The sequence below is a fragment of the Neopsephotus bourkii genome, unplaced genomic scaffold (assembly GCF_033783945.1).
Source record: "Neopsephotus bourkii isolate Nb327-2 ecotype Australia unplaced genomic scaffold, CSIRO-AGI_Nbou_v1 NB_659, whole genome shotgun sequence".
NCBI classification, from domain to species: domain Eukaryota; kingdom Metazoa; phylum Chordata; class Aves; order Psittaciformes; family Psittacidae; genus Neopsephotus; species Neopsephotus bourkii.
The window spans coordinates 4,140,143-4,164,205 of record NW_026901158.1 but is presented as its reverse complement, the minus strand read 5'-3'; the positions used below and the strand labels follow the sequence as shown (position 1 = coordinate 4,164,205).

General features: G+C 40.0%; 2 protein-coding genes across 7 annotated transcripts; both read right to left on the bottom strand.

Annotated features, from left to right (window-relative positions):
* Positions 1 to 854: 854 nt before the first annotated feature.
* Positions 855 to 9,290, bottom strand: LOC133211877 (uncharacterized). 6 transcript variants are annotated; one of them, XM_061352666.1, is made up of 3 exons: positions 9,143 to 9,239; positions 4,872 to 5,073; positions 855 to 3,194 (listed from the first exon to the last, which is right to left on the bottom strand). In XM_061352666.1, the coding sequence occupies exon 3, from the start codon at positions 3,192 to 3,194 to the stop codon at positions 1,839 to 1,841; it is 1,356 nt and encodes a 451-aa protein (XP_061208650.1). In that variant the 5' UTR covers positions 4,872 to 5,073; positions 9,143 to 9,239; the 3' UTR covers positions 855 to 1,838. The 6 variants fall into 6 exon arrangements, with proteins under 6 accessions (XP_061208650.1, XP_061208649.1, XP_061208653.1 ...); XM_061352665.1 differs by lacking the exon at positions 9,143 to 9,239 and adding an exon at positions 5,687 to 7,260; XM_061352669.1 differs by lacking the exon at positions 9,143 to 9,239 and adding an exon at positions 5,856 to 7,260 and having other exon boundaries at positions 4,872 to 5,068.
* Positions 9,291 to 9,854: 564 nt separating this feature from the next.
* On the bottom strand, positions 9,855 to 11,915 carry LOC133211876 (uncharacterized). Its single transcript, XM_061352662.1, has one exon. The coding sequence runs from the start codon at positions 11,828 to 11,830 to the stop codon at positions 10,511 to 10,513; it is 1,320 nt and encodes a 439-aa protein (XP_061208646.1). The 5' UTR covers positions 11,831 to 11,915; the 3' UTR covers positions 9,855 to 10,510.
* Between the last annotated feature and the right edge of the window lie 12,148 nt (positions 11,916 to 24,063).

Genomic DNA, 24,063 nt, shown 5'->3' with positions numbered 1-24,063 from the left:
GTCTCTTGAAGACATCCAAGTGAAAGTTCCACTGGACATCTGCAAGCTAATGATACTAACCCACTAATGACAGCTGAAAACAAATGAAAACATGACCTTGGTGTTGAAATTAAACCAAGCATAGCTGCTCTCACGCACATTTGTCACATATCAGTATCAGACTACAACTGCCCCCGGATGTCCCCTCATAGGAATGTTCTAATACATTACACCATCAGTACAATGCACACAGCATTTAAAAACCAGAAACTGAACTTGTGAAACTACAGTGAACAAATAGGTTTTGTTTGCTTTTCTGTCCTCCTGACCCTTTGGCAGAAGTTAGTAACTACTTGACACTGTTTTTAGATAAGGGTTGGAAAAGATGCAGTTTCTGTACCTTTACACCTACATAAGGAAACAATATAATTTAACTTACCCATCACATGAAGGTCTAAAATCCACCTGGCGTCTGACTTTCATGAAGAAGCAGTTTGTTAGAAGGCTTCAAAGTCACAGAAAAAGAAAGCAACTGTTACATACCATAAGTAGTTGTTCATCCATCCATCTTTCTGCCTGGAAACAGCCACCTTTTCAGTTCAGTTTCTTCAACATCAGTCTGTAGCCCTTGCCTCTGTTTTAAAGCTTTCCAACATGACTCAACGCTTATCACTTAAGTAATTCACAACAGCTGTGGGCAACAAGAGGGATCACCATTCTTAAAATCACATGTGTCAAAGCACCAGCTGAGCAGCCATTCCAATCAGCAGAACTCCAACAGCTATGCTTAGTGTTACGATACATCACCACTTCAGCAAACTAGTTCCAAGAAAATAAAAGGTTCTTTTTTTACAATTGAAACTAGTAGATTGTGCTCAATTACTTTCACAATTTATTAGTTTGCCTTTTACTCAACTTGGCACATAGAAATTCTGTACCCAAACAGTGACATACAAACTGCAAGAATTAAACAACATTAATACTAAAGCCCATAGTTGTTATTTTCTGTACATTGGTTGAAAACTGCACAGCCTTTTGCATTATTTGAATCAGCTGAGAAATACTGATTTTTATTTCTTCTTAGTTGAAAATAACCTTATTTTACATTTTCCAGAAGGAATACCATCTGCATTGATGCTTGGTATCATGAAATGACTCATGGCTCTGCTGTGAATTCTCATTTCCCTTAAGAAGAAATACCTCTAACAAGTGACAGCTCCAGTGCTACAGGTGGTGGGTTTGCTTACTCTGCCTTTGTGATTATAATGGGTGAGAGTGTTAATGCTCTTCATCTGGGAGATGCTGTCCCAAGCCATCTTTTAAAAGGCACCATTAAACACAGCTGTATTTTGTTAACCACCAAGTCCTTCGGAGACAAATAACCAAAACTCAATTCCTTCTTCAGGAAGTTTACGGGTTCATTGTACAAATTAAAATGCAGGAGGATAGGAACAGGAAAAGAGAGAAAGCTGGAAATTGGTAAATTAAATTTCATATTTATGCATGGACATTTCCTATATCTGGAATAATGCCCTTTCACAGTTATAGGCATGTAAAAGGGCTATCCTCTCACGATGCCTCATCTCTCACATCTTAAAAGGTTGCTGTAGACTTTACCTGAGGAACTCAGTCATTAGTCAGCATTTGATCACTGTGGACTCTTACAAGGTACCATGCCACAGTTCAAATATCAAATGCATTTACCTTCCTACAACACATTAAAAGGCTGTTAGTCTAAATCTCTGTAAGATTTAAACTTCACATGGAAGTGAATTTCTATTTTATTATATCCTCTGCCTCCCCACAGCACAGGCAGCTCTTCACTTTCCCTCCCTATAACTGAGGTTTCACTTTTGAGCTTACAGTACAGTCTGATGTAGAACCTTGTTAACATTCGTAATTAACGATGAGTTGTATTTCCACAGTGTTGTATCCCTGATGAGGGATTTTGTGGGAAGGTTTGCTTGAAGGGGCTTCCGACAGTGATAAATGAGGGCAACATCCATGGGAACATTCACACTGTTCCCATAAGCATGGAGGACAGAGTGGACTGAAGTCTGAATCACTTTTCGTGGATCAACTATCATTTTCTTGGGATTTATTACATCCTTCCTGTCAGGCTCCCTGTGAACATGGTCTAATATGTTAACACCTGGCACAGTATTCCAGGATGAGATGTTGAACATGGGAGTGGAGACGGATTCTGGGAAGATATGGTTCTCAAAGAGGAAAACAGCGGTCCCTGGGTGCTGTTCCTGCAGGCTGCTCATCATGGTTTTCCAGTCTGGGTGCTTAAGGGGAAGAATTATTTCATCAGCATCAGTAAGAACCACAAACTTGCTCCTCTGCATATTACGGTATACACAGTCGTTTAGAGCTGTGATTTGTCCATAGTAGCCAATGTGTGTTCCATCATGCACGAAGTGCCATTCAGAAGAAACCCTGAGGTGCGAGTTTATTGGCCAGGGAATTATCTCAACAGTTCCTTCTTCCATATATAACCTCAAGACTTTCTCCATCAGGTGGCTGCAGTTGTTCTTGTAGATCACCACTTTCTGTACCCCAAGAATCTTGTACATCTCCATGCTCTGTATAAACTGCAAGACATTGTTGTAGTGGCCAAACATGGCAGAGATGCACACAGTGAAGTCAACAGGGAAGGGCTCAGGTTTGCGGTTTTTGATCTCAAAGCTTGGCAGCTGGTCAATATTTCCAAGTGGAGACTGGTGAATGGACACATGCGTTGGGTCGCAGTTTTCAGGTTCCAAACAAACTATATCTGCTGCACCGTAAGGGAACCCAAATCTATCTGAGTGAACATCGATTGTTGCTTTTGATACATAGATCTTTCCATCAGGCTGACAGCAGAACCAGCAGAACAGTTCTTTTACATCTTCATGGTGAACAATCCCGATCACACGAGTGACTTTGCCTTCTCTGTTGTCAAAGTATGGGGATATAATAAAAGTTCTTTTATCTGTTAATGGTGTTATTGTGCTATTGGTAATTTCCCCTCTACATTTGCTAACTTCATAAATTATTTTTGGCAGGTGAGAAGGTCTCTGTAACCTAAGGTAAGAAAGCGTGATCATTGAAGTTAGAGTAACAATGCACACCGTAGCAGCAAAGTAAGATTTTCTCCCACCACACAACATTCTGAATGCAACTAAATGTGGATGCACATTTCTTTGTCCTTGCACTTTATGCTGCCGCATCTGTAGAAAAGAAAATAGGTAGGATGAGATCATATGGACTCGTGATCATTGCTCAAGAACTTCACAAACAAGATGTGGGGCAAATCTGTAGCATTGTGCACAGAGTTCATCAGAGACCCAGCTACCGGGCTTTCATGAAAATCAATCCCAGAACACACCTTCAGTGGGTTGCACAATAGTGTACGTAACGCTGAATGCCTCTGTATGTCGATATGCGGAATTGTTTCCGTACGTGGAGGATTCTGTGAAAGAGTATGATTCAGGTCTGTATACAGGAGAACAAGGAGGCATTATTCATTATTTTCTATAATCCATGTTTCAGAACATCCAATTAAACAATTAGGCAGTAATGTTTAAACAGAACAAAAGCCTTCTCCCTCCCCCTCAGTCCCCATGGTGTAAATGTAAATTATACAGGAAAAAAACCCTGAACCAGACTTCTCACAGACAAGTTAGGGGCAGACACAAAAATTAAACGTATACAGAATTAGTTCCTTAAAAACAAAGCAACTGGGGATTGCACATGATGGTCCAGATACAATTGCTAATGCATAAATTCCCTAACTTGCAGCTCACCCCAGATGAGCCAATACATACAGAGGAAGGTCAATTCATACAATTCAGCAGGAGGCAGGTGAAACCTATGCAGGTGTAAGGTTTCTTAGTTATTAGCTCTACCCTACAAGGCAGGGATATGTCACCTCATATTGTGTTTGCTAGAAATCTGGGCCTCCTCACACTGCACTAGTGCGGGCTCAGATCCTGGCATGGCTTGAGGGTCAGGTGTTAAACTCTTGCGGCTGCAGGAACAGATATCCCCAAGTACTGGATGCCTCCCAGAAACTGGCCAAAGCCTTTAGGAGCACTCATGCTGCTAAGCATTGATGCCTGACAGGGAACTCTTGGCAATTTCAAGCAGTCACTTGGGTAAATGCAGCCCAAATTGAAGTTTCCCCTACAAATTAGTCTTTAGCATCCAGATATAGACCCACAAGGTGACAGCAAGTCTCTTCAAAGGCCTGCTTGTACCACAGAGATTCTTGGAAGAAGAATACCCCAGGTTAATCAGATGCATGTTAGATCAGAAAACTGGACTGGTAGAAAAGAGCAGCCCAGACAGCCAGCAAGAAAAGTAGGGTAAAATGCCAAGATGCAATAAACTGATTCGACTGCACAAGATGAAGGAAATGTTTCTAACAGCCATATCATTACTGCGTAATGCCAACTCCTGAGAAGAAAATAAACCATACCATTAAAAGGCCCAGATTTCTAGATTTATATTTTATAGCTAAAACAGGTAGTAATGTCATAGGTGAGGCAGATATTGGAAGTTTCTTCTACTTTTTGTCCTTTCACTTACTTCTCAAGACTTAATAAAATCACTTGCTTAAATATTTATTGATCTAAGCATCTTCAGGGAGCATGCACATGATAAATATCTAACAATGTTTTTTCCAAAGCATATTACTCTATTCTAAAATAATAACTAAATCTGATCCCCCCCCCCCCCCATTTCACACATTGTGTAAAGCTCTTTTAAGAGTCTCTGTCTCAATATAGCTTTGTGATGGAACAGGAAACTAGCATTTTCAAAGACAGGTACAAAACTAGAAATAACCTCAATCCACAGTTATGATCCAGGTATCATACTTGGCAACTTCATAACTTTGGAGGTACCTGAATTCCTTGGCAACTTCACTACTTGGGTTGAAAAGTCCTCCTGGAGTCTTGTGTTCTGCTTAAACACTGTTTTTTCCAACCAGCAAAACCTTGCTTCTGAAGACAGCAATCTAGCTTCTGAATCTCAACTGAATTTAGGCAAAAAAATAACAGTTCATGCCTTCAAAAAACTGTGCAGTATTTTCACAACTGCTCTTTCCTGAAAATGTAAGGAGAACTATTGTCATAACATACTTGCTAAAATGCCCCATTTGCCAAAGCTAATGCGATTTATAGCAGGCTTTCCCAGCCACCAAGCAATTGCTTTACACCACAAATCTCACTACATCGCACTAGACACAAAGCAGAACTGCCAGCACTGACTCCTCTTCTAAGTATCCCCCCCAATAAGTCCTTACAATTTAGAGCAGAACTGCAGATACAGGGTAGGAGCCTGACATTGTCACACAACTTTCTGCTTGAGATTTGTGACTGAGAACAGCTTCAATTCTCTAAGTCCTTTCATTAAACACGAATGGTTTCATTAAACAAAATGTTTCCCCTGAACATTCTCATTCCCACCATTCTTACAACATAGAGTAGGTCATATTCAACATTTTTATCTTGGTCTTATCTATTTATGATTTAAAATATTGTTCAGTCTTGTAAACAGTTTTTACTAGAGAATTATCACTCATTATCAACATTAAATAATATAATTTCATTTATTACCTGTTGTTTCTCCTGTTTTTGCTAGCTATAAAGAATAAACAATTAAAATTATATCTTTTCAACAGTGTTTTGAGCAGTGAATATCAGAATGGAAAAAGTACCTTTTAAAGCAGATAAACGAGTGAAGCTCTGTTCAGTCCTCCATTTATTTTTTGCTAAGGTATGATCTATAGATTGCTTATTGTAACCAGGCAAAAACTTCAATGTTGTTAAGAGAAATTGCAAGAGTTATTCAATTCAGAACAACACTGAAGCAAAACCTGCTGGTACAATTCCTTGCCGATACATTCCATTTCCATGCCCGGTGTTCCTTAATATCAGCAACAGCTGCCACACCTACCGGAAAAACAAGTTTTCCTTCTCTTGGGTAAAGCACAGTTGCCTCCCATTAACTTATAAATTACAAACTTGAGTGTGGGGCTGTTGAAGCAAATCAAACCTAAGCACTCGGGGGACTTTTTTTCAGGCTACTTAATCTCCTTCTGGAATTGAATGCTGCTTGTTGACATAGCCACAGTTCACACGCATACTTCAAGAGAACTAGAAAAATGTACTATATATCGGTGCTTCTTGGGCAACCATTTCTTTAGCAACATACTATAGGCCTAATTAAAATAGGTAGATACAGATGAGTAAGTATGAGAGATATCTGAAACAACAGAACATTCCAGAAGCAGAAGGAGCAAAATACAGAACTCAAGACACACCAGGACACAGAATCTTAAAGAAGTATGTAATTATTTGAGTGAAATCAACGGTTTTCCCAGCATGTGACCCATGAATTCTGTCCCTTGAAATTAACAGCACAGATGTGTAGCCAGATATAAAGTCAGATTAATTAGGAACATTACATTTGTGTTTCCTCACTACAGAGAGTACTTGGAAGTTTTAACTTCAAAAAATACGTTTCCAGCATCTTTAGAAGGGTTTATTTTATAATGAGAATAACAACAATAATTCATTCTGGTTTTGTGTCTTTTAATCCCAATTACTATTCAGACAGAACATGATCTAAATTACAGAGCTTTGCTTTAATACTGAATTTAGCTAATGGCATCAATGGCTACCTGGCACCAGTTTGTTCTTTTTCAGTATCCCCTTTAACAGTAAAGAGCCTTTCTTCCTCCCTAGTGCATTTACGGACTGCAGTCAGATCACCTCCTACTTTTCCATTAAATGAGACAGCAGTTCTAATACCACTTCCTAAGAACCACTCTTTGCACAGCTGCTTCTGTGCTGTTGGCCTGGTTTCAATTAAGCTCTATCACAGGAGACCAGAAATCTCTGTTCCTCATCCATTTGTATGTGACAGCCACAAGCCCTTACCATTGCTGGAAACATTATTTCTCAACACATGCTAGGATTATATTTTTTGCAGATGCATCACACTGCACAGATAGATGGAATCTTGTCATCAGCCAAGGATTAACACATCTAGCCAGTCTTTCAGCCAGCTGCAGTTACACAATGTGTTTTCTTCATTGGCAAGGTCATACTAATGAAGATCTCTTGCCCCAGTTAGAATCACAGCGTCACAGAATGGTTTGGGTTGGACAGGACCTTTGAAGATCACCTAGTTCCAGCCCCTGCTGTGGGCAGGGACACCTTTCTGTAGATCAGGTTGCTCAAATTAATCACACTTCTCATTTCTTTTGCCACAGTCCTTCTAAAGCCTACTTCAAAACCTTGTGTGTGCCCAAGACTGTACTTACAAACTTGTATATATCTAAACAATGGGTTTTCCCCTCCCTAAACCAAGGAACCACTCACCCTTTCTTTTGCCACATTGCACCAGTACGCTCATGAACGTTTATTAAACACCCACTATAGGTTCTTTAATAGCTTGTGTGTCTTAGAATTTTGGAACTGAAATTATTCAGTATCACCTTCCAATTGGAATATTGATTTTACCTCTGCTGTACAACTTTTGTTTTCATACTTTTGTTTTCATCATCTTTCCTTAACCATCCACAATTAGAACTGTCCTTAAGAAAAGGTGGAACAAGGTGCTAATTTAGCTCAAGAGCCACTCCAAGGTCTAATCTCCCTCACATGCTCTCTGCATTGTGGCCTTCCTTTGTCCTTTGCTTTCTTTGCACTGAGACAGCTGTAGACCTTCTCCGCTGCTCATTTCAGTATCTTTGCAATGCCTACATTGAGTTTGACTTTTTGTAATTCTCAGCTTACTACTTTATCTCCCTTCCTGGGGTGAGGGTAAGAGGATGTGACTGTGAAGTTTCAGTCCCTGATATCTAGTATTAGATTCAGCAGTATACAAAGAAGAAACAGCCTAATCCTTGGTTTATCCAGGGCCTAACTAAAAAGTCACCATTAACAAATAGCCTTATTAATTTCTTATTTTTGGAAACAAGTTATTCTCTATCCTCTGGTTTATGTTTTCTCACCAGAAGTAACAAACTGGTACCTAAATAAGAAATTCCAAAGACTAACACCCATTTACCATCTTTATCTAGATTGTCTGTTGCTAATCTTTTGAAAGCTAATCTTTTTTTCAGGAGCACTCTTTGAAACACCAGTGTCCTTCCTCTCTCATACAACCCAAAGTCAGACACTATTAAGCTAAGTGCAGTATTATCCCACTATTCCTAAAATATTGCTCTAAAAAAGTTGAAGCTGACCCCTTCTATTCTAAACACAAGAAAGGAAGCCGGACACTGTTGCCATCTACTTAATTTGTGCCATTGGAACTGACAAACCACACATTTTCCTGTACAGTCATAAATTTCTCCACTATAATCTGCTGTACATCCCTAAGGCAAGTTTCTGCTATTGTAAACAATCAGACATTGTGTCCTTTGAGGAGCAACCACTCAGGCATGATGTTTAAGATTGTTCTTTCAGCTGTGTGTTTTTCACATTGCACTTGTTTTAGCTGGGCCACAGTTAATCTTTGTACCAGGTTGTAAGGGGCTGTGGTTTACATTTGCGACTAAATTTTGAACACACTGATGATTGAGCTGAGGTTGAACAGTGCTTACACCATCAAGGCCACCCCTGTTTCTCATGCTGCTTCCTCCTCCCTTTCCCAGGCATAAGGCAGCACAAGTCTGCAGGGGACACAGCCAGGACTGCTGAACCAGCCTAACTAAAGGCCTGTTCCAGATGGTGTGGCAGTAGTTAAAGCTGGGGGAAGAAAGAGGAAGGGAGAGATATGCAGCACTATGGCATTTGTCTTCCCAAATCATTGTTCTGTGATAGAGCCCTGCTTTCCTGGAAATGGCTAAAACCCTACCGATGGGAAGCAGTAAACTCCTTATCTTGCTTTGCCTGTGCATGCAGCTTTGCTTTACCTCTTAAATAATGTCAACCCACAGCTTGTCTCACTTTTGCCCTTCCGACGTTCTTCCCCATCCTGCTGGGGGAGGAGGACGGAGGCAGTGAGCGAGCAGCTGTGTGGTGCTTCACTGCCTACAACATAGACTGAAACCGCTCTTGCGAGGAAGTACACATTCTTTAAATCTAAAATTAAACTCCAGGCTTGGAGGGTGAGACTTCAAAAACTTGTGTTGTGCAGTTACCGTACACCTTTAACTTACCGTTAAGCACCAGTACCCAAAAACAACGCTACAGCTGAGCACCATCTGATTTATTACTTCTTGAGTGGAAATAAGGTCCCGAGCCTCTTTTGCAAGCGATGCCGGTCACGGGATCCTGAGCAGGAGCCGCAGCCCGACACCCTCCGCTGTGCGACTGGACGGATGTGCCTCACATCCCGCTGCTCCCCGCGTCCTCCATCCTGCGGGATCGGCGCGGGGCTGGGGGGACACCGGGGCATCACTGCACACCAAGGCCCCCCCACCCCATGCTGTGCCAGCCCCGCTGACCCCTCGGCGCGGCTGCGCGGGGGCGGACAGACCCTGCGGGCCCCTCCCCTGCCGGGGCGGGGCTGCCGCTTGCGCAGCGAGGCACGGCGCGTACGGTGCGGGTCACCCGGCCCCGCAGCCCTGGTGCCGGTCGCTGTCACCGCTGTCGAGGGTCCCCCAATCAGTTTATGGGGGAGGCCCCGCGCAAAACCGAGCGCTGGAGCAACGGCGGCCGGTGCCGGGAGCGCCCCGGACCGCCCCGCATAGGATGAGCAGCGCAGGGAGCGCGAGTGCGCAGGGAGAGGCTGTGCCTCGGGGGAGGAGGAGGGCTCCGGTCACTTCGCCTCATTAACTTATGTGAAATGGAAAAGCTGAAGTGAGCTCCGGATGGAAATCACTTGTGAAAAAGCAAAGGAAAATTTGATAGTTGAAGGTGATAAACGCAGTCGTTGACACTGGTACTTTTACTTTTTAGAGACAGCAATTGGTAGTTGAATCATTCCTACAACAAAATACATTCATATGAGACCCTGTATGAGGATGGGATCTTCTCTGGTGGTGGCTTTATGTTACAGAGCTTTCTTCCTGCGAGTAATCGATCACCTTAAATGCACAGTGCATTTATTGTTGGAGAGAACATGGCATTAAATGCCTACTGCAACACCTTTAAATTTCATTGCTGCACTTAAAGTTGCAGCAACCCACCACAGTTAAGTTTCAGAGCCAAAGATGTTTTATCTCCAGAAGGATGTATCCCTGCTAGGACACATGTCACTGATGGAACAACAATGTTATCAGGCCGTTCCCAACCATGTGCAAGTGTCTCCCCAAAACTGGCCTGAAAAGTAGTGGGCTGAGGCCTCAACCATCCTTGAATGATTTTTTCAGTTTTGAAAATCTCTTCCCTGGATACCTTGATTCGGTTCACAAATCAAAAGCATTTACCTTTGTATAGTATGTAGCAGGGATGTTCTCCTAAACCTCTGTGAGATCTAAACTTCACGTGGAAGTGAATTTCATTTTATGATTTTCAAATGATCTCCTCTGCCTCCCCACAACACTTTGCGTTCCCTCCTTATGACTGAGGTTTCACTTTTGAGCTTACAGTACAGTCTGATGTAGAACCTTGTTAACATTCATAATTAACGATGAGTTGTATTTCCACAGTATTGTATCCCTGATGAGGGATTTTGTGGGAAGGTTTGCTTGAAGGGGCTTCCGACAGTGATAAATGAGGGCAACATCCATGGGAACATTCACACTGTTCCCATAAGCATGGAGGACAGAGTGGACTGAAGTCTGAATCACTTTTCGTGGATCAACTATCATTTTCCTGGGATTGAAAACTTCTTTCCTGTTAGGCTCCCTGTGAACATGGTCTAATATGTTAACACCTGGCACAGTATTCCAGGATGAGATGTTGAACATGGGAGTGGAGATGGATTCTGGGAAGATATGGTTCTCAAAGAGGAAAACAGCAGTCCCTGGGTGCTGTTCCTGCAGGCTGCTCATCATGGTTTTCCAGTCTGGGTGCTTAAGGGGAAGAATTATTTCATCAGCATCAGTAAGAACCACAAACTTGCTCCTCTGCATATTACGGTATACACAGTCATTTAGAGCTGTGATTTGTCCATAATAGCCAATGTCTTTTCCATCCATAGAAAAGTGCCATTTAGAAGAAACCTGAAGGTGCGAGTTTATTGGCCAGGGAATTATCTCTACAGTTCCTTCTTCCATATATAACCTCAAGACTTTCTCCATCAGGTGGCTGCAGTTGTTCTTGTAGATCACCACTTTCTGTACCCCAAGAATCTTGTACATCTCCATGCTCTGTATAAACTGCAAGACGTTGTTGTAGTGGCCAAACATGGCAGAGATGCACACAGTGAAGTCAACAGGGAAGGGCTCAGGTTTGCGGTTTTTGATCTCAAAGCTTGGCAGCTGGTCAATATTTCCAAGTGGAGACTGGTGAATGGACACATGCGTTGGGTCACAGTTTTCAGGTTCCAAACAAACTATATCTGCTGCACCGTAAGGGAACCCAAATCTATCTGAGTGAACATCGATTGTTGCTTTTGATACATGGATCTTTCCATCGGGCTTACAGCAGAACCAGCAGAACAGTTCTTTTACATCTTCATGGTGAACAATCCCGATCACACGAGTGACTTTGCCTTCTCTGTTGTCAAAATATGGGGATATAATAAAAGTTCTGTTATCTGTTAATGGTGTTATAGCATCTTGAGCAGGTTTACCCCTACAAAGCTGGCCTGCTGGACTGACTGTTGTTGCCTGGGGGAAGATTTTTCTGGCGATGTTATTCTGTAGCTCAGGACCTTGCCAGTAGGAGATGAAAGCAGTTGCAAAAATAAGAATAGACGTGGCAACAGCACAAATACGTTTCTTTCCGCAGTGTATCATTGCTGAATTTCACGTTTTGGAACTTCACAGGTCTTTACACTCAGTTTTCTGTTCACTTTCTGTAAAACAAAACAAACACACGAACCCCCCACATTTTCAGTATTTTGCCAAAAAGAATAAATGTTTTGTATTCAACTGTATTTTCTTAAACACAATAGTTACTGTTTTGTTACTTCAGACTTTAGTATGAAAGCCTGGCTTTTCATACAGGTTTGGAATGCACTAAAAACTTTATTATATTTTACTCTACATTTGAGCCCAGTGCAACAGTTTTAGCTGGTTTAGTAAACGGTAATACAGTGTAATTTGAATCACTTTAAGGCCTGGAAGAAACTTTATGTTAGTGAAAGCCCACAATTTCTATCTTTTGGTATTGCAATAAGCTTGTGAGACTGTAGAGTTATCCTTTCCCTTCATCCTCCTAAACAAAGATGCTGCGAACAGAGATTCAAATTGCCTTTTCTTGTATTGTCACAGTCTCTCAGTTTCCTGATTGTCAAATCACAAAGAAAATGTTTTCAGAGCTTAGTAGGATTTTATGGTAGTCAATGTTACCTAGGAAAAGAGGTTTGAAATGAACCTTTTCAGTTGTTCAGGGGGCTGAGATTACCTTAAACGTAAACTGCTTTTGCCACTAAAGATGCTCAGACCACAGTCCTAAATCCACCGTTGTTTTCAGTACGACTCAAAGTGACTGAGGAAGGTAGAGATAATCACAGTATCCTGACAGAAACTTTTCTGGGGAGGATAATTTACTGCATAAGAGATGGGACAAATTTATGGAATGGTGAGATGAAACAAAGCACTAATAAAGTTCCTCATCATTAATTAATCCCTGTCACTTTTATTTACAGAAATACAGTGTTCAGTTGTTTGGGGTTTTTTGATATAGATGCTAACTGCAAACACCACTACATTGTTTTGGTGAAAAATGTTTTCCACTGACAGTCTTACCCCAGGCAGAAATGCACCTCAAAGACTTCCTGTTAAATCAGGCTTGGGAAACTTACATAAAATTGCATTTTTAAGATTTAAGGAATGTTAGAAAACCAGTATTCTCTTCCTGCAATAAAGACCTAATGTTAAAATCTACCCATGGCAAGTACTGCTTTCTCACCAGTATAAAAAGAGAGCAATTCCTGTAAATTCATCTGCACAGAAGTCTCCATGTTAGTTTTACATGTAAGTTACATAAGGCAGGAAGTTCACTCAAATGTTCCCTTGCATCTCATGTCTTTCTTGTATGTTAAACAATTTGTTTCAACTATGTGCAAGCAACCTTTTGATATTGTTTCTCTTCATGAATTTCGTCTGCATGTGTTTCCCAATTTGGACAATGCAAATTCATCCTAATAGCTTATTTTCAGACTAACGACAATGAGTAGTTTTAGCATGCCAAAAGCATTATGAAGCATTTGATCTGGGAAAAAAGTAAACTAGCATTCCTATTGGAAACCAGAGGCCTCCTAGGGCATGAATGATGACTGGGAGTAAAACTTTACAGACAGTTACTATAAAGAAACAAGCAAGTCCCTTTTACATAAAGTAGCCTATAAAAATGACAGAAGCACAGAGAGATCTATGTACCCTTTAAATAATCTAGTGTTTTCTCCCCAAAGACAGGCATGTCTGGAAACCTCCAGGGGTTGCTAACTTTCATCCATTTCTGTTTTTCACCTTGACCTGCTCAAAGGGAAGTACACGGATTTTCCAAGAAAGGGCATCATTTCCCAAATATGAAATATGATTTTGGGTTCAGGCTTGTGCCACTTCTTTTGGAATCCACAGGCTGAAAGGCTGCAACCACTACCTGATGTCCACTGAACTAGGGGACTAAAAATGCTGTTTCTGTTGTTCATTTAAAAAAATGCAGCATTTCAACTATTTTCAAAGCAATAATTTCTAAGCAGAATTATCCACTGTCATTCTGATAAAGGATTATACTTGTGAAGTTTTTAAGAGGTACTCATTGTACTGCTTTGTAGTGTTCTCTGTTCAAATGAATATATGTTAGCAAAACCTCACTTCATGTAAGATAATATTCCAAAGCTGGGCAAATGACTGCTGTTTCACTGTGTCTGATATCACTGTGGTCTCTGTTACTACATGAAATATTTGTGTGCTCTCAAACAGAAAAATATATTTCCTCTTTAAAAGAGAGTTTGAAAATACTTCAGCCTGTTCAGGTTAATACCACTTGCAGGACAGAGAAGAAACTGGAAGACAACTTTTTACTGCAAGGTATGTTATATCAACACAGTTCAAGAAACTTATTCACACAAAAAAAACCAACGAAAGCCTTGTTTTTAATATCTTGCTCTTACTGAAACTTTATAAATCTGACACCCATTTTGCCTGGAATAGTTAAATAACACCTCAACATTTTTCAGTTGTTATGTAAAGAGAAAACAATGGAGTTCGTGTTTGCTATGTGCAATCTTGGTATTTCAAACGCATAAAAACGTAAGAGGAATTAAACGACAGTGTATTTACTCACAGTTTCAAGCCTCTTCATCTAGCACTTCATGCTTTCCACTGGTCCAATTCTGCTTTATGCTTCCACTGAAATGAGACCTTGGAACTTTGCTCATTCCCCACCATCTGCTTCCTCTACAATTCTATTAGTACTTTTGTCAGCCTGTGGGGAAATCCCGCAACTTTGTTAGCTTCCTGTATACAGCAAATCAATTTGCTTTCTGTTCTGTTATTTTCTCACATAAGCAACTTTAATTAATACACATTTCAGCTGATGTTTATACTATCTCAGCCTCTCTATTGACTCAGAGAATGACAGATGACAATTTTTGGGCGTTTTCGGGTAAGCTTCCTCTGTTAAAATTCTTTCGCTTTCTAGTGACGCAAAATCAACAGAGCAATTGTGTGCACAGTTGTGAAACAAAAAAACCCCAACCTAGTATTTCATCACATCAACCTTATGTCTACCACAGAAGGTGTCTGAAACAGTAGGTGGATGTAGAATCATAGAATGGTTTGGGTTGGAAAGGACTTTAAAGCTCATCCAGTCCCAACCCCCTGCCATGGGCAGGGACACCTTCCACTAGGGCAGGTTGCTCCAAGCCCTGTCCAACCTGGCCTTGAACACTGAACAGGGGTAGGGCAGCCACACCTTCTGTGGGCACCCTGTGCCAGCATCTCAGCACTGTCACGGGGAAGAACTTCATTATAGCCAAGCTAAATCTCCCCTCTGTTACTTTAGAGACATTCTGCCTTGTCCTGTCACTCCATGCCTTTGTAAAATGTTCCTCTCCAGATGTCTGGTAGGCCTACCTTTATGTACTGGAAGGCTATTACATAATTTGAGTCAACACTTGATTGGCTGGTGGGGTTGTATTAATAACACGAACAGTAACTTAAATGGAAGTAGACATGAAGAACGGAATGATTTATTCTGGGGAAAAAACCTGGATTTGCCTACTTCACTAGCTGTTCAGAGAGAAAAAAACCTTCCTTCTTTTAACAGGAGTGCTTGGAATTTTTTATTTTAAATAACTTTTATTTCTATGCAAAGATACACATCTTCAGCAGTCTCAGATGGGAAAAGGGAAATTGCAGCAGTAGCTTGATTACAGCTGAAGTATTTTAAAGGGGAAATTCAAACTGTAGCCATTACTCAGCAGTGGTAATTCATGACTGAGGAACGATCTGGCATGGAGGGCAAGAAGGCTTAACTGTCAATTGGGTAATCTGTGTGGGAGCGGGGACTAGAAACAAAATGACTCCATCTAAGTGAAAAACTCCCTTGCCAATAAGAAATGCTGCAGTCACTGTCACATCATGTGTGTCCCAGCACTCACAAGATCAGTGCTCACACAAATGCACATACATGCAAATATGGCTCATGTTGTACCTTTGCAGACTCCTCATAGAACTGTTTATGGTGCTAGAATGTCCAATGCACTGTTCCCCTCTATAATTAAGCACAAATGTGCTTAATTCACCTCAAGGGGAACAATAAACATTCCCCAGCAATTTTTACTGTTATTTATGTTTACTTGTTTATCTACTATCCTGTGTCAGCACAGTTATGGCAAAATAAATAGATAAATATAAATCAACAGAATAAAGATGCAGTTTTCAAAAATCTTAGGAGTTCTTCAACATTGCCTGGGAATAAGACAACCAGAAAGAAGTGTCCACCCCAGCTCCTGTCTGAAGCGTAGCTGCTTGTGTAACATGGTTGTGCCCTTTAGGTAACATTGCCGTGCAATTGCAATGGCAATGTTAACAAGTCGTTATACACATGGTCTTTTTTTAAGTAAAACAAGGTAACAACAACTAAGCTAGCCTCAGGAATCCATCAGTTGCTTTGATACTAAGCAAAACTGTTTATTACGTGATTAATAGCCATTTCCCTTTGCCACAGTTCAATATTAGAAATTTTGATCCCTTTGGAGCCTATTTTGTCAGCAGAACCACTAGGACAACATTTTCAAACATGTATGTTGTTAAATTTCCTTGAATTCTAACACATATTATTATTTATCAAGTCCTTACAGGAACTATTTGAGAAAGGAGTCTGAATTTCAGCTTGCCTTCCACTTCAGAAGAAGTCAGCTCGGGGCAAGGGAGGGGAAGAATTAACCAGCACATCACTTTGCTGACTTGCTTATCTCTTATCGTAACACTGGTCCTACTGATATGAGCTGTCACATGAAGAACAACTGCTGCTTCACTCTTCTCAGAAAGCAGATGGAGAGCTCTGACCTGGATCATACCTTTCATTACAAAAGTTTCTCCAAGCCTGAAGAAGGTTGCCAGTAACTTATGCTATTATTATAACTGCAGGGAGTGTTATAAAAGTGCCATTTCATGATTTGCCTAGGTAGTGCTTCTGAGAGAGAAGGCTGTACGCATTACTCAAATGTGCACATTACTCAAAGTGCAATACACACTACTCAATACTCGGTGGGGCTGAGGCTGTCATTCTGGTCCCAGAGACTGTTCAGGTGCTAGATACACTGATTGGAATAGGGCAGTTTTAAGTGGCCTATGTATGAGTTCATGGAACCAATTTGCTAATTCCCGGGAAAAGGGGTGGACTTACAGTGTGTAGTAGTTAGCAGTGCAGTCAAATCTCCCCTGTATGCAGCCTGTTAATGCTCAGCAGTATAAGCAACAAATGTCAGTATGAAACAATCCTGATCTGTGAAATTCTCATTTACAGAAAGCAAAGGTTTCAAAAACACACTAATAAATAACTCCCCCATCACTAAACGCAAAGGTTTTAAAAGCTTTAGGTAAGGTTTTGCATTTCTGTATGTTTGTTTCAAAAAGTTTAGAGTGAACACTTCTACAGCTACCTAATATTAATTATACCCTTCAGTCGACTAATATCAAAAGGGAACCTGCCCTAAAAGCACTACAGTCTTGTTTTGTTTTTCCTCAAGCAGGTTCAGGTTGTGAAGCACTTGAGCAGCAACGGCTGCAGTGCACACCCAGTCACTTCTGGAGAACTTTCAGGTAAACACTTGTAGCCACCTGCCCAGAAATCTTAAAATCTCATTTCTTGGTTTGAGTGTGAGAACTAGAAAAGTCTGTACTACGACAATTTTAACTAGGTGTCTGCAGCTTTTCTATGTGCAAGAGAGATTCATGCTAAACAGAATTTTGTCAGTTTTGGCTGTCAACCGTGTTTTCCTAATACTCAAGTTTTACTTAAATACTTCCCTATGCTAGTAATTCACATTTCCATTATTGAAAAGGAAATCAAACACTTGGCATTATCTTATCCCCTCTGTTGTGTTTTATACCATCTTGCACTTTTGTTTAATTGTAGTATAAGTTCTTTAGGTAATAATGACAATGCAATTTGTAACACTAGTGGCACACTCTTCTTTGGTGACTGCAACCAATAAGCATAAACTAAAGAGGGAAACTTGGCAGAAACAAAAGTGAAATTAGCTTACACTTGTACCGTACAAAATTACCAAGAGGAATGCAGTAGCACAGCCAGGCAGCAGCTTTATTTTCATCTTTTTTTATGGTATTCTTTTTGCCTTTTATTCAAACAATTTTCCTTGCTAAATAACCTGTTTCAGATAGTTAAGCAACTGTTCTGTCATAGTTTTCTCTTCCTGAACCTAACAACAGCCTACGCTTTCCTCATCCTATCTTCTCTACACATCTGTTCTTGCAAAGTCCACCTATGCCTCTGTGCAATTTCAGGTATGTTTCATATTTTTGCTACAAACACATTTCTGCTTCCCTCCTCCTCATTTTGTTTTTTTTCCCTCTACAGAAAAGACATAAACTAGGCCTAGAATCCAGCTCAGCTGTGGATGTCTTCATGTCTCAGCATTCAGCCCATCAACAGAATGTGTCAGAGCAGCAAGGGCTGGTGGCTCTGAAAGCAACAAGCGTTTGGGACTGCCAGTTACTTAAAAAAAACCAACCAAAAACTAATACAACCCCCCACCAACCCCATGATAAAACAAGTCAATATTAGGAAAAAGGAAAAAGTCCTTCACCTTTAAGACGTCACATTTATACTTTCATAGAGCTATAGCACAACACCAGAGCTGCAGCAGTTTGTGCTGGGCACTTTGGATTTTTCAAAGGACTTGTGCTCATGCCTAGAGTCCTTTTCTAAAGGAACTGTGTCACCTTGTAGATGGAGGTGGCTCCAAACGTCTAAATTGACCTTTGACTTCCAGTTTCTTCAGTGAAATCTCCATTCTAGGTCTCCTCTCATGGTCCCTATCAGGATGTCAGGAGATTATTAAGCTGAAAGAAGAGCGGGGCTCAGCAAGAGGCGTCTCTCAGTCTGATTCGTTGTGACTTTATGCAAATCACCAACAGAAGGAAGTAGGCCACTATCAGTTGGACTTCGTACTGATGTGTCCCTCTTTGCCGGCAGAGCTTTTCTTGGTGGCTGTATTAATTGTTAATTAACTAGAGAGAGAGCAGAATGTTTGAACATGTTAAAAACCATCCTGAAATACACCGACAAGTTTCTGTGGAAACAGAAAGTTCACTGAGCCTTTCTATTTACTCTGCCTGGTGAAAGGTAAGAGAGAAACAGTGAACTTTAGAGACAGGTAAGAAGGGAGACTAAAGGGTTCACTCAGACAGAAAGGCCTCACCTGGCCCATTTACCTTAAAGCAAAAGTGAAGTAGCTCATGAGAAAGAAATAATAAAAACCCAAGCACCTCCCCCTTCAGGCCCTTTCTTCTCTTCCCCTTTACTCAGTTCCGCAAATTTAGAAAAGCTTTAGACTCACCACTTGGTGATCTCTTTAGGTCTGATAGAGCCCTGTGCTCCTCATAGTGCATTCCAAGGTTAGCAGTGTGGGGTAAGCCCAAGTGTGAATTCTGCTCCCTGCCTGTGTGTGCCCCACATCACCTCTCCCTTTCTGAAAATACACACAGGGGAATAAACCTTTTTAGCTCTTTATAAATCAGTTACATCTGAACTATCATGCAAACTTCCTTATTTGTGCTGCTGTTAAGACCTAGGAAACCCTCTCTGGTTGTGGAGGGGTTCAGTACATGTGATGCTTCTGTAGAAAACAATTAATGCAAAACAATAGGTTATATTAACTCTCACATACAACATACAAGGTGCTCAGCTTCACACAGTGATCCAAAAACATGGCTGCAAAAATGGTGTTTTTGATGGCTAAGTAACTTTCATAACTCAGTAGCTGTGCAAACATGCGCTATTACTCTTGCCACCTGCATTCACCCTTATGATATGAAGATCGAAGACTCCTCAGCAACCCTCTTTGAGGCTGATAAGCGAAATAGAAACTGTTCCCTCCCACTCCCAATTGTCAAAAGAATGAAAACAATCGTGCTATTAAACAATGCGGGCAGGACTAGTTGGACTTCTGAGTATGCTGTACCTGAAAGCAGCAAAGAACATCTTGCAATTGAAAAGAAAGTAAGGTTATTTTTGTTGTTTTTTTTCTTTAATCTTCACCTACTCATTCCTGCACCAGCTGGCTGCCCCTTACCTTGCTTTGCATTTCCTTGCTTTTGCCCCATGACGTTACCCTCTAAAAGACAATGCATACATTCACTGTGTTCATGTCAAACAGGTTCACATAACCAGTTTTGTATTATTGCAAGCCAACGGTAACCATTTTGCTACAACTACTTTCCAGTGGTTCCAGGGTTCTGCAGTGTTCCTGTGTGTTCAAAACGTCATTTTGTTTAGTGCTATCAATTAAAAAAATCAGATGTAAAATAATTTATCTAGCTGCTTACTTACTTATTCTATTCTGCAGAAGTGGATAGACTTTTCTGTAAGTACACTACAATAAAACAGATTTGCTTTCTGACCTTGCTTACTTTTTACTTGCTTACAATACGCTTGCAAACCCAAAGCAGGGACCATCAGAAGAAAGTCATCACTTGGAACACAATCTACTCTTCCTTAAATCTGAAAAGCTGATTTCTGGCAGTAAGAGCATGGCTACAGACAAAGGCCAGAAATAAAAAGGATACTTCCTCCAATTCATTATTATCCGCATTTTCTTATGCACAACTGTGTTTTAGATGACGCAAAATGGGTGTTTTCATCCTTCCTAACATGCTTATCTGAGTTACTTTCACATCTGAAGTCTGCTGAGACATGTGAACTTTGACTTCTTTTTTCTTTACACTCCCCCTAAGCAAAGAGAATTTCAGAATTTGGTCAATAAATGTTCACAGTAGTAGATCACAACTATGGAAATACAACAACCATCACTGATTTCAGAACAAAAACCAATGCAATTTACCAGTACCCTCACTCACTTACCCAGGACAGCCCAGCATCTGAAGTAGGAACAAACTTCTTAAAGATTTCATTTTGGTTTTTCTTCCCCAGGTTAGAAATAAAAGGCTTGGACATCAGGAGCATTTAATGAGCTCTTCAGTACTCATCTTTTGGTGTTTCATCACAAAAACATATTCCCTTATAGTGAAATACTGAAATGCAGAAAGCAGTTCTTTTTTTCCCCTGTAATTTGCCATTATTATTGTTACAGAGGCAATCTGGCATGAAGCGATTGTTGCCTTTCCTTCCTAATGCCTCACTTTGTTTATTTTCTATCCTGTTGTCTATGGGGATGAAATCAACTCCAAAGATTTTTAGCATTTAAGCTGATGCTATCAGTGCAAAGAACCATTTGGTAGATCTAAGAGACACTTACCGATGCTTCCCTTATGAAATATTTACAGTGAAACACTGGACATGACCCTGGGGAAAAACTGTACAGATCCAAGTGATTTCCAGCACTACAAAGCAATTAAAAAAACCCTCAAACCAGTCTTCCTGTTTCTGGAGGATAACAGGAAAAGGAGTCCATTTCAGGAAGGGGATATGTGCTTTCTTTTTCAGCTCTAAAAGTAGCTATTTTGTATGAGCTGGTTTTGGTCTTGCCTTCATAGTAGGTAACAATTTATCTCTCAAGCAACTGCTTATTAAATTATGTTTCTGCAGAAATTAAAGCACCTTCTTTGCCAGTCATAACAAGGACCTTATTTGCCTTGAATGGAGAATTACAGCATGATTTGGGGTTGAAGAGACCTTAAAGCCCGTCTAGTTCCAAACACCTGCCAATGGGCAGGGACAGCTTCCACTAGGGCAGGTTGCTCCGAGCCCTGTCCAACCAGGTCCTGAACACTGCCAGGGATGGAGCAACCTGCTCCAATGTTTCATCAAACAAAAATACATTTCTTAGGAAAAGAGCAGGATAGGTTTGTCTCCACTTCTTTGGACTTTCCAAATCCCACTTAAAAAAAAAAAAGGCAAATTCGGAAGGTTTTTCAATTTTCTGTTACAAACTTAGATTCTGTTGTATTTATACTATTAAATAGCTACACATTGTGCACTATAAAGTCTCTTCAACTCCATTACCATTGATTCACAAATAAAACATGCTTGCTGCCTTTAAGCCCACATGTTCCTTCTATACCTTTACTAGTCTTTTTCAGAATATTTTATTGTTAACAGCATATACAGTCTGCACATTTTTCAGCTTACAACCAAATGCAATTTGCTGCTGAAGTAAACAAACTTTTTCTTCTTTTTTTTTTTACATTATTTAATTAGTGAAACAATCATTATCAATGTAACAAACTGAAAAATACAGCAACTTGATACAAGACTGAGGTAACAAAATACTTCGCCAAAAACCTAGATTCCAACGCCAGGGTTATTATGGGTGAGACAGTTCACAAGGGTTAAATAAAGAGTCCTTACACAAATGGCATGCAGTGGACTGCTGGAAAATACAGCCAAAAATAGTGCAACAGTTTTCACACAAAACAAACCCAAATGTTGAAATCGGTTTACATTGTAATGTGACAAGTAAGTCGCCATTTGAAAACTACTTTATTTGCCTCGTTTTAGTGCTATTTAGAAAAACATACATTTTGGCACTGAATGACATCAAAATTGCACATTAATAAATTAATAATATTGCCTACATATATTTTCTATCTTCACAATTCTGACAATGTTTATTTGTATCCAACTATTGCAGTTATTCTCTTGGATGGATGAGAACTTGTATGGTCTGTGATATTTTTGTGAAAATGCTGTATTAATCAGGACTAATATGTAATAATTTGTATTTCAATAGCAGCTTTCAATTCCCATTAAAATTGTTTTTAAGATATTTAAGATATTTAAGTAATATCCTTATACTGCCATAATGCTGATTTTTTTGTCGTATTGTGCAGCAATTTCACGATTGTGCTATACTGAAAAGATGTTTACCTGACTATTGTGTAAAACTATTAACTGCTACGTTCATCTTTATTCTATACAACATTTTTACATTCAAATAATAGTGTGAGGGAGTTAAAGGGGTTTTTTTTGGACATACCTCCAAATTCCAAGGTTTTGAGTAGGATTTGAGTTTGAAGCTTGAGCAGGATTGAAGGTTTTAATTTCTCTACAGGTCCAACTTCTGTCAGTGACAGATGACTGGGTATAAGAATCATTCATAAATACTGCCTTTCATTCATGCCACACACTTTTGGGGCCCATGGTGGTTTCTGGCAAAGATGCCTCATTTCTAGTTGGGAATTTGTTTTACAACCAACTGCAAATGGACCTTTTTGTAACTTCTCCAACAGGCTCTATGTATGGCTTGTGATTTTGAGTAAAAGTGTGTTTTTGAATGCTAGCACACTCTACCTGTTGGACACAGAATAACATGTAACACTTTAGAGACCCTTAAATTCTAGAAGCAATTAAATTCTGAGTGTGTACATGTTCATTTATTGCTACTGAATCAGTCAGCAGCTATTCTTCTTTCCAAGAAAGACTTGTAAAACATAACTGAAAGTTGTTACAACATCCGTTAGTTTATCTCATTTGCAATATGCCAGAAAACATGTCACAAATCCTCACTGGTGTTCACTTCCACTACATCATATTAGAAATGAGTATTTACATGCTTCCTTTAAATTTAGCTTATATCTAAGACAGATCGGGTGGTTATCTTTTAAGAGGAAAGGGCTACTAATAAAGTAACTTTAGAAAAAACCCTCTTACCTTAACCAGTTGTGTTTTAGGCAGTGTGTCATCATTTTGGTCACTGTTCTGCACATGGTTCAAGCCCTAATGCTAGTAACACACAATACACATGATCATAGGAGGCACATTCACTAAAATGACAGTTCACTTATTGTTTGCATCCTCATGAATAACCTCACTGATAACTAATCACAAAAGTCCACAGGTGCAGAATAATATTATAGTCTAAAAGTATAAATTAATTTACTGGTGACAGGATTTTACCACATTCAAAAGCTTCTACACTGTCTCTAATGGCATTAGGCCCTCTGCGCTTGCAGATATCGGTGGTTTTCCTAGTTCAAAGTTGTCTTAATCTAGCAAAAAAGGAGGAAAAAAGTATGAATATATTTTGCGTTACCACTCTTCACACAACTCCTGAGCTGTCAAAGAAACTCTGTCAACTTTCCATACACTTTGACATGTCCCAGGACCTAAATGCAGCTGTCAGGAACTCGTTTTCTTGAAATGCTGGTATTTCTTAGCTTCATTCTCAGGATTGCAACATGGACACTTAAAATAACACAAAAGTTAAAGCTGCCCTATGTTTAAAAATACAGTTTGTTTTGTTGTTGTTAGAGAAGTTTCAAAACCAAAATTCAGAAAAATCATTCAAGTCCACAGAATAAATACCCCCAGTGCCAGGGAGCTTGTTCTAATAGAGGCTCTGCACAATTAAACTGACTACCATATTTTAATG

What these genes read in the sequence shown, in the direction of transcription:
- LOC133211877 (XM_061352664.1), bottom strand. Translation starts at nt 9,187, where the DNA reads ATGGTGCTCAGCTGTAGCGTTGTTTTTGGGTACTGGTGCTTAACG. An exon ending in TTGGGTACTGGTGCTTAACG is followed by an intron (nt 3,195 to 9,142) that starts GTAAGTTAAAGG and finishes TCTTTTCTACAG; the next exon opens with ATGCGGCAGCATAAAGTGCA.
- LOC133211876 (XM_061352662.1), bottom strand. Translation starts at nt 11,830, where the DNA reads ATGATACACTGCGGAAAGAAACGTATTTGTGCTGTTGCCACGTCTATT.